This window comes from Pinus tabuliformis, chromosome J (genome assembly GCF_031772625.1).
Source record: "Pinus tabuliformis cultivar Carrire ecotype Pingquan chromosome J, CPIR1, whole genome shotgun sequence".
NCBI lineage: Eukaryota > Viridiplantae > Streptophyta > Pinopsida > Pinales > Pinaceae > Pinus > Pinus tabuliformis.
The window spans coordinates 1,208,224,370-1,208,234,632 of record NC_142295.1 but is presented as its reverse complement, the minus strand read 5'-3'; the positions used below and the strand labels follow the sequence as shown (position 1 = coordinate 1,208,234,632).

The following is a 10,263-nucleotide window of genomic DNA, read 5'->3' as shown; positions in this document are numbered from 1 at the left end:
AGGAGCTGGGGTGAAGAGGAAGGAGACCTGCGCGACTGAGGTAAAATGCCACGAAGAAGAAACAGAGCAGGGAGGAAAACACTGTTAAAGTAGGGAGCCAGGCACAGAGATTTACCAAACGGTCGAGGAGGAGAGGAGCAGCCAAACTGAAGGCGATGTTCCGGTCTTTGGGATTGCTGACTTCCCCGGGAGCTTTTGAGAACGATCTCACAGCCGGTCTGCACTGATAGCGGCCTCTCTTGATGCCAACCTTCCTGAGCTGAATGCCTGGAAAAGAACCATTACTCTCCTGCGAAGAATGGAACGAGTTTCTGATGCGCTCGTAAAGAGGAGGGTAGGTGAATATATATAGCGCAGAGGGAGGATGAGCGGGCCGAGGATGCGGCATAAGCTCTGTGATTTGGCTAGGATTAGCCACCAGCTTAAAATCTTTGCAGCAGTCTAAGGAGATCATGAAAAGACTTCTACCTATAATCTGCATGGGATAGTCACGAGAGAGCTGGGGAATCAAGATCCTGTGATCAGACCAAGAAGGTTGAGTGGTGGGAGTGAAGAAGGGAGGATCGAAATTCAATGCCTGACGAGCAGCGTGCGACGGGACTGATTTTGGCCAGAGATCACAAGAATGAGGGTGGGGAATGATAAGACAGGAGGTTGAAAGGGTGCTGGAATGACTGGTCAGAGATTTTGACAGGTAACTAAGCCAGCTACGGAACGAGATTTTCATATATGAGATCATTTTCTTTGACTTGGCCGATTTGTCTGTTGGTAGCCTTAGTGGCGTAATGGTCCGCTTCAGTGTTGTTGTCTCTTAGAACATGTTTGAAAGTCGTGTCTCCCATTTATTTGACATTATCCTCAATCCTGAGCTTTACATTATTAAGAGCCTCTTTTTTAAATTTTGTTCCCGCCACCATGGCTGCAATGACGATGGCTGAGTCTCCCACTATTATTGGATTCCTGATTCTCAGCCGGTTCAGAATGAGGGTACCTAGGTAGAGGTTGTAAGCTTCAGCCATGTTATTGGACATTTGGCCCAAACCCCATTCATAGCTTACCAGAGTTTTGCCATGGCTGTCCTTTATGATGCCCCCTGCTCCAGCTTCTCCTGGGTTATTTTTGGAGGCCCCGTCAAAATGCAAGGTAGGACGATTCTGATCAAGGATCCATTGACTTACTTCTTCCCTTGTGCCTCTGAGCTTCCAGGTTATTCTTCTTGTGCTAGCTTTGGGGTGTGCTAGATGATTGTTGCTATGGTTGATGCTGAATTTGTTGTACCATTCCATCTCTTCTTTGTGCCAGCTTGATTGATCTGGAGGAGCTACCAAGTTTGCATTTATTGTTTCAGATATGAGCGCTATTGTTTTTGCCAATATGCGGACAAGGTTGGGCTTCTTGTCATTAAAAATACAGTTGTTCCTAGCTAACCAGATTTGCCAACTAAGGGTAGCTGGGATGCATTTCCACATACGGGTGATATTGTTTTTACCTTTCTTAGGATAGGGGTAACATTTTGCCCAATGTTTTTGAAGGGAGGATAGCTGATCAAAAGTCTCTTCAATTTTCATTGGGCTGACAAGCTGAGTCCAACAACTTTGAGCGATGGGGCAGTGGTAGAATAGATGATGGTTGCTCTCCTCCTCAACGCGGCAAAGGCAGCATATAGATGGCCCCATGATCCCTCTTTTCCTTAGGTTTTCAGCGGTAAGCACCTTTCCTTTGAGGAGGGTCCAATTGAAGTGTTTGACCTTTGGGATGCATTCAGATTTCCAGACAGTTGTGAAGAGGTTCCATTTGGCTGTCGAAGTGGATGCCTCGAGGAATTTGTAACCATTTTTGACAGTGAATTTCCCACCGCTTCAACCCCTCTAATGGTGGGTGCTGCGACTGTGAGGGAGACCTTGAGATTATGCCATAGTTCTCTGAGCTCATTGGGAATTTTCAGGTCCTTCCAACCTTGCCATGTGTTCCGGTCCCAAGTTGAAATGTCATACAAGGAGGTTAAGTTTTTAGCTTCCATCCAGATGTGCAGAGGCCTGAGATTTTGGTTGTGGATTCTTGGTCTGGTTCCCATGATTCTATTAGTCCAGATGTTGACCTCTTGACCGCTTCCAGGAACTTTGGAAATGTTCTCTCTAAACTGAGGAAGGACTTTTTTAATTAGCTTCCAAACAGGGGTGCAAAATATTTCAGCTATTGTTTCGGAAAGAATATTAAAATTTGGTCCATTCAGATATTTCCTCTTTAATACTTCCACCCACCAGGAGCCTTTGCCGATGAGGATTCCCCAAATTAGTTTAAAGCCCATAGCCCTGTTGGAGAAACTCAGAATTTTGATGGCGAGCCCACCTTTGTCATAGGGAAGGATGACTTGTTCCCATTTGACAAGGCTGAATTTCTTGGATTCTTGCTTTCCCCCCTGCCAGAGAAAACTTCTCATTAATAATTCCATGTGCTTATGTATGCTGGCGGGAGCCAATGTGATCGCATATTGGTAGATGGGGAGAGCAGAGAGAACAACCTTTATAAGGGTCAATCTACCAGCTAGATTTAGCCAAGAAACTCCTAAACTTTGAAGGAGACCTCTCATCTTTTCTATGTGTTTGGCCCATATCTCAGCCTTAACTGTTTCTTTGGCTAAAGGCAGACCAAGATAAGAGAAATAACTCTAGTTCCTCTGCATTAGGATGTCCAGGATCATAGATATTCTTTGCCTTATTTGTTCAGGAACATTCCAGGTATAGATCTTGCATTTTTTGTTGTTCAGCATCCCTCCAGAGGCAGCTAGGAAGGCATCCAAGACTTTCTTGAATCTTTTTGCCATTAGGCTTGAAGCTCCCCCAATGAGAAGGGTATCATCCGCGAAAAGCGAATGATTGATCTCTTTAGTCCCTCTTCCTATACCAATTCCAGTGATCTCTTTTTGCTTGCGGAGTTTTTCTAAGTGTATACCCAGAGTTTCCACCATTATGATGTAGAGGAAAGGGGAGAGAGGGCAGCCTTGCCTCAATCCCCTGGTGCTTCTAAAATACCTGCTTGGCGACCATTAATCAGAGGGGCAGTCCAAGGGTTGGAGATGAAACAAGAGATGGTGCTTATGAAGTTGTTTGAAATCCCGAACTTTTTGAGAACTGTAGTTAGGAAGTGGTGGTCGACTTTGTCGAAAGCGTTTTCCATATCAAGTTTGATTATCATTTCTCGTTCCTTCCTGCTGATGCTGCTGTGAATTGCCTCTTGGATGAGTATGACATTATTTCTGATTTGCCTTTGTGGAACAAATCCCCCTTGGTTCTCTGATATTAAATAGGGGAGGAGCTTTTTGAGCCTATTGGCTAGAATTTTGGTTACTATCTTATAGGAGACATTACAAAGGGAAATAGGCCAGAAGCAGTCGAAAGAACGAGGGTTAACTTCCTTAGGGATGAGAGCTAAATGTGAGGATTTTGTGTTGTCTCCCATCTTGTGATTTTTAAAAACATTTTTGACCATCTACACAAAGTCTTTTTTGATGGAGTCCCAGTGGTTTTGGTAAAAGGCCACCGTGAAACCATCAGGGCCCGGAACCTTGTCCTGTTGCATACTAAATACTGCCTCCATAATTTCCTCTTCTGTGACCTCCTGATCCAGCTCTCTGTTTTGAGGGTCTGAGATTTTGTTCTCGACTGCGCTAAGGAAGTCAGAGCTGTCCGACTGATGCGGGGCTACTGCTAGAAGAGACTTAAAGTGGTTGAAGGCCGCCTCCTTAATTTCTTCTTGGTCACTGTACTCGTGCCCTTCTGCCTCAATTTTATCTATCTGATTCTCGGTGCGCCTAAGGTTTATGTTGTTGTGGAAGAAGGAGGTATTTTTGTCGCCCACCCTCAGCCATAGGCACCTTGATTTCTGCCTTTGTTCCTCTTCCTCAGCTCGATTTTGTCTATATAGCTCCCTGTACATTTCATTTTCATGGATTATATCTTCGTTTGTGGATTGGCTGTTCTCCTTGTCTTTGTTCCACTGTTCCATTTGAATTTGCAGATCCATTTTTTTCCTCTTTTCCTTTGCTGCATATTCCTTGGCCCATTGTTTAATGACTATTCTTAGAGATTTTAATTTGGTTTCCCAAACGTAGTAAGGCGATCCCCACACTTCCTTTGCCCACTGATTTTGAACGAGGGAGCGAAAGTCTTCTTTGTAATCCCATACTTTGTTGTATTTGAAGGGGAGGGGCCCCAGATTTCTCCCTTTCTCCATACTCATCACCACAGGTTTGTGATCAGAGGCCGAGGCTTGAATGATTTTGCTCTTGATGGTAGAGAAGCTTGTTGCGATTCTTTCCTGCACAAGAAATCTGTCTAACCTCTCCTTGATATTGTGGAAGCCTGTTCTTTTGTTACTCCATGTGTATTTCCCGTTGAAGGGAGGTATATCAATTAGATTATGAGACTGGATTATAGCCTCCAGTGTCTCTCTTGAGGGATCCGAATGAAAATTTCCTCCTAACTTTTCATCCACGTTTCTTATGAGATTCAGATCTCCTCCAAGAATTATGTTACTGCCATTGGAGGACTGTAGATCTAAGGATAGAGAATCCCAACACGTTGATTTGTCCCTGTAATGGTTTGGAGCATAGATGTTGTATATGCTGTAGACTTCTTGAGAGGCTTTGTTTCTGAGTTCTGTTTTTATCCACCAATTGCAAGATTGGAGGTTGATGTGAGTCCATTTATTCTTGTTCCAGAGTGTTCCTATACCTCCTGATGCTCCTTCTAATCCTATTGAGTAACCTTCAAAATTTTTGAATCGTTTTACTTGTTTTTGGAAATCTGGATCTGAGATTTTGGTCTCCTGGATGAGGACAATGTCTGACTGCTCCTGATTTATTAAGTCACGGACTGAATTTATTTTTAAGGAGGAGCCCATCCCCCTACGGTTCCAAGAGACCAGATTCATCATTTACCAGTTTTTGGGTGAGTCCCGCTTCTCTCCTTGGTTTTGTCTCCACTCCCTTTTTGCCTGTCTAGATAGGAGTCCATTGGTTGTTGTGCTCCAGTAGCCATTTTTTTTGCTGCTGCCTCGTCTCTAAGTTCCTTGTTTGACTTTCTTCCTGCCTTTCTTGGGGGATCTAAGGGAAGACTGGATTCTTTCAGTTTATTTCTGGTGAGTATTCTCTCTATTGTTGGGGGAGGGGAGGGCAGAGGGATCGAAGGTGATGAGATGACAACTAGAGAGTTGATGCGAGGGGAAGGAGGAAGAGAAGAGGGATCTTCGACTTCCAAGGATTGAAAGGGGTTGGAGGTAGAGGAAAATGGAGTAGCTGAGCTGGGTGGGGGAGGGGAGGGAAGGGGGGTTTTCCAGGGAGGGCTTAGAGCTAGGCCCTTGAGAGGCAGAAGATTTTTTTTTTTACTTGTTCCCATTGGCCATCCGAAGGTTCTTCATTTTCGATGGATTCATTTGATTTTGATTTGCTACATCTATTTGCAAAGTGTCCGTATTCGTGACATACCTTGCATTTGAAGGGCAGTTGCTCGTAGTCCAGCTGTTGGATGTGCGTCCATTGGTCGACCTTGATCTTGATGGCTTCTGGCAGGCCTTTCTCGAGATCTACTTCTACAAAAATCTTGGCACACGCATGCATGTTCTCCCTTGGCTCGGATCTGTCAATGTATTTGCCAACCGCGTTCCCTATTGCCTTTACTGATTCATCCCCCCAACAGTGGAGTGGTAGGTGTGGGAGGCGGATCCAGACCGGGACTGCATTTGGGATGTCCATCTCTGGATCAAAGTCTGGAGTCCATCTGTTCAGATAGAGGCCTCTTGAGTCCATGAAGTAGGGGCCGTTTCTAAATATGAGATTCCTGTCCTCTTTTGTTTCGAAGATGAATGTATAATAGCCCCTTCCACAAAATCTGATGGCTATTTTCCCTTGTGTCATTGCGATCCAGTTGCGCTCCACCCATTTTTGGACTGATCTTGGGGAAGGCCAGAGGCCAGTGAACTGACCTACGAGACCTCTTTCAGCGAGGGCGATTGCTGATTTCCTTGGAAGAGATGGAGGGAGAGATACCTCGGGGATTTCATCTAGTTTCTTTATAAACTTAGAGACAGAGGGACGAGATTTTGCAGAGGCGTTGTCGGGGATCAGGGAAGCGAAGAGCTCTGCATGGTTCTCAGGATCGGGGGGGGGGGGCGTTCCTAGCCATTCAACGCTGAGAAGCCAGCTACAAGAGGGCGAGATCAGGGATGGGCCGCAGAGTGGAGCCGGGCAGGAGGCCCGAGGATGTGAGCACAGCGCGCAGGAGGGAGGAAGGCAGCAAATGGCAGTAGCCTGGGGAGCGGAACCAGTCGGGCGCGGGATCGCCTGCAGCCGGGAGCTCGCCGTCGTCCAAGCCGATCTCAAACACCCAAAAATATCTTCAAAGTTAATAATCAAAACCATTCATTAAATAACATAGAACTGAAATCATTAGATATTCTAAAAAGAGTGAAATCATAATGCATCACATTTCATTCAACAAAGATGATTGTAAATAAAAAATTCAATGTCTCAACAATGATCACTCTATTGGCATGATAATGTAGACTAGGTCTAACTACATATCCTGAAATGAGACAACATTCTCATCATTTGAATATTTCAACTCTACATCATGGTCAACTAGTCATCTTACTTGAAATCTGTCTCAAGGTTTAAAGATTCCCAGCTAGGTATGATGGAAAATGAGTGCCATATATATAATTTGACAATATGCTATAGTCAATATATCATACTGTTCTAAGAGGATCCTTTTACCTAGAGTTAGATGGATTGATCTAATAATATTAGTAATCACACATACACTTTTTTGTACACCAAGAAGCTAAAAATTATGTATATGATATAGACTATTATCTACATAGTATCTCAGAAATTTCCTGGTAACATTATCATATGCTACACAACCTACAGGATATAGGTAATTAATTACTTAAACTATACAACTAAACAGCTTACAAGTTAATAATAAGGAATCTAACTAAAAATCTAAATCTTCTACTCAACATTTCAAAAAGGTGATCAACATCCTTCTATAAAACAAATTAAAAATAACTAAATTTGGATCTAGTGGGTGCGGATTAGCTAGCACAAGATCCGTTCTAGTGGGTGCGGATTAGCTAGCACAAGATCCGTTCTAGTGGCTTGGGATCCATTTCCAGACTTAAGGGTCTGTTTTTGTGGAAGATCCTATACAAATTTGGGTTGATCCATATCCTTATCTAGATCAGACATAGATCCATAGATCTAGACTCATGCCCCCACATATCTTGTAAAAAAACTGTATGAAATTGGAATTTCTCATTAGCTTAAATAAACCCAAGTGATTAAGTTCAAAATAAAAATAAATATATGCAACCTTATTTAATTAGATAACTAAATCATTTAATAATTTTCTAAGAGACATTTAGTTGAAAATAAAACAATCCAATCCTTGCTTTGAAACTCTAGAAAAATAAGGCAAGATCAACACAACTCAGACAACTTCTATGCATGAAGAGAAAAAATATAGAGCAATGTTATACTATCAGTGGAACAAGAAAACATAGATACTACCGGTTGAAGTGGAACAAGAAAACATATATACTACCGGTTGAACAAGAACACTGGAAGGAGCAATATTTTTCTCTTAATAGAAGGGTGGAAAAAATAGTAGTACAAGAGAAGGGTGCTCTAGACGCACTCCTAAACTTGCCTCCCAATCCCTTCTCTCCATGTTCTCTCAGCTCCCAAGTTGTTCCATTATCCAAGACATCTGGTTACCTCTGATTCTTCCCTCTTTTAACCATACAACCTCCAATTTAAAATTGCAACAGTTAGGCAGCAATTGCATGGTAACCAACATGGCATTACAAATCCTAATATATCTGTAATACAATATGCTCAATACAACATTTATTTATACATTCTAAAAGACAAAGAAATTCTTGGTCAACGAATTGCTACGCAAGTAATCCTATGGTGTGTAATGGATTATAATTTATGTTTGAAGCTCATTCTAGCAAAGTAGCAACTGCTAGTGTCTTGTTTACAACACAATAAAATGATACCAAATATTCTTTAAAAGTACAATCCCGTTGATGAAAATAAGCAAAAGGCTACTCAATCAAGATACCTCACATCCAAGGAGATAAATTACAGTGCACTATCTCTGCTCATCAATTAACATCAAATGCAGCATATGCACATGCATACATATTTATACATTGTACCATACAATACAAATATGTAAGTGATTATGTTTTGAAATGCAATTAGCTTATTTTTCTACGAGCTTCAAAGAGAGCAACAAAGTCATCATCACCCAGTGGAAGTGAAAATTGTGTTTTTGCATTTGAAGCAATTTTATAATTGTAATTCCGCTTTTTAGAAATCACTGAGTCCTAACAGATATGCCATGGTGAGACAGTCTGTGACTTTCTGTAGAAGGATGCTGCTTTCCAAGGTTGGTAGGGCACCAACGTAGTTTACTGTCTCCTTTATATCTGTACACCCCTTCATCAAAATCCAAGCACAATGTCGACCCACCTCGCCCTGCTAAAAAGGCCCACTCAAAACATACATAACATATAAATTTTACAGTAATGCCCTCACCTGAAGACTATAATAAAAATTCAGGGAGGAGGAAATCCATACCTTGGAGAGCTTAGTGCTTATCGCTGATGTAGAGGCAGGGTTTCTCCATATTAGTTCCCAAGGCAACCATAACAAATAGATTTTACAGTAATTCCCTCATCCAAAATAGAGGACTGTAATAAAAATTTAGGTAGGAGGAAATCCCATACCTTGGAGCGCTTGGTGTCCATCACTGATCTAGAGGCAGGGTTTCTCCAAAGTAGTTCCCAAGGTAGCCATAACGGATAAATTTTACAGTAATGCCCCCACTTGAAATAAAGGATTGTAATAAAAATTCAAGCAGGAGGAAAACCCATAACTTGGAGCGCTTGGCGCCTGTCGCTGATCTAGAGGCTAGTTTTCTCCATAGTAGTTCCAAAGGCTCTCATGTTAGGACTTTCAGCTCGTCTTGCCTTGCCCCGTGGTCGAGGGCATATGAGTGGGGTTCAAAATTGAGATGTATATATTACTCTTGAGCTTGTACACAGTCACGTTCTTATATTGCAGGGATTCTTCCTAAAGGCACATGCATATGGTAGTTCCTGGGCAACATTCTACCACTACGTTCTCATCTTAGAACCCTATGTAGAATGTAGGTGTCGTCACCGCCTTCTCGTCTTAGAAGCCTCTGTAAAATGTAGGTGTCGTAAGGGAAGGTCATGTGGTCTTGAATGTGAATATGTATTTTTCCACAACAAACATTGGTGGTGCAGAGAAGAGATGGAACCCTAGCACAATGTCACCCAACCCCGCCTTGCTGGAAGGGTCCACTCAAAACAACCATTACAGATCAATTTTATAGTAATTTTGTCACTCGAAATAGAACACTGTAATAAAATTTAGGCAGGAGGAAATACCATAACTTCGAGCACTTGGGCCTAGGCAGATCGAAAGATGGAGACATATGCTTCTTGTTCGCTGAACCACACTTTGTGGACACCATAACTCCCTGATATTGTCCACAACTGCCTGATACTCTTCTTAGTACAGTATCCTGATCAGGGCTTGTGCAAAGACTAATACTCTTCTTACTACATGATCCCCACAAGGGCTTGTGCAGGGCAAGCGGTTGAGATAATAGGGCTTGTGCACTGGCGGGCGATTGAGATGATAGGCTAATGGTTCAGACAGGTTGTCAATTGAACGGTGGAATACATTTCAATAGTCTAACATCAAATCTGACAGAGCATAAAATCCGACAGAGCATAACGATGACAACTAAGACTAGAGGGAATTTCTTCTCAGAGGGAATGCCTTAGGGCATAATAACACAATACTAAGAAATTCACATTAATAAAAACTAAGGAATGATTTAAATTTAAATGTCCAAAGTCTTGAAAAGTTTATTAAATTTAATGTTTAAAGTGAATTAACAATCTTGCATTTAATTTAAATTTGAAGTGGATACAATAATCAAGCAATTTAAATTTAAATTTAAATTGTATACAATGATCAAATTTAAATTTGACCATTTTTAACATGTAGTATTTATTTTAATGAACTACATACATGAAACACAAATAAATTTAAACAATAAGAATCTTGGATTTTACCATTGGAATTAGACAATAGAGATATTTAAAATTATTCTTTAATTTGTTCTCAATTCAAGGATATGGAGTGTAGAGAAAACA

At 41.8% G+C, this 10,263-nt stretch overlaps 1 protein-coding gene across 1 annotated transcript; it reads right to left on the bottom strand.

The window, feature by feature from the left end:
* Positions 1-842: 842 nt before the first annotated feature.
* LOC149231476 (uncharacterized) lies at positions 843-1,469 on the bottom strand. The gene has a single exon (XM_089381647.1). It carries the CDS (start codon positions 1,467-1,469, stop codon positions 843-845), a length of 627 nt encoding a protein of 208 aa, XP_089237773.1.
* Positions 1,470-10,263: the final 8,794 nt, after the last annotated feature.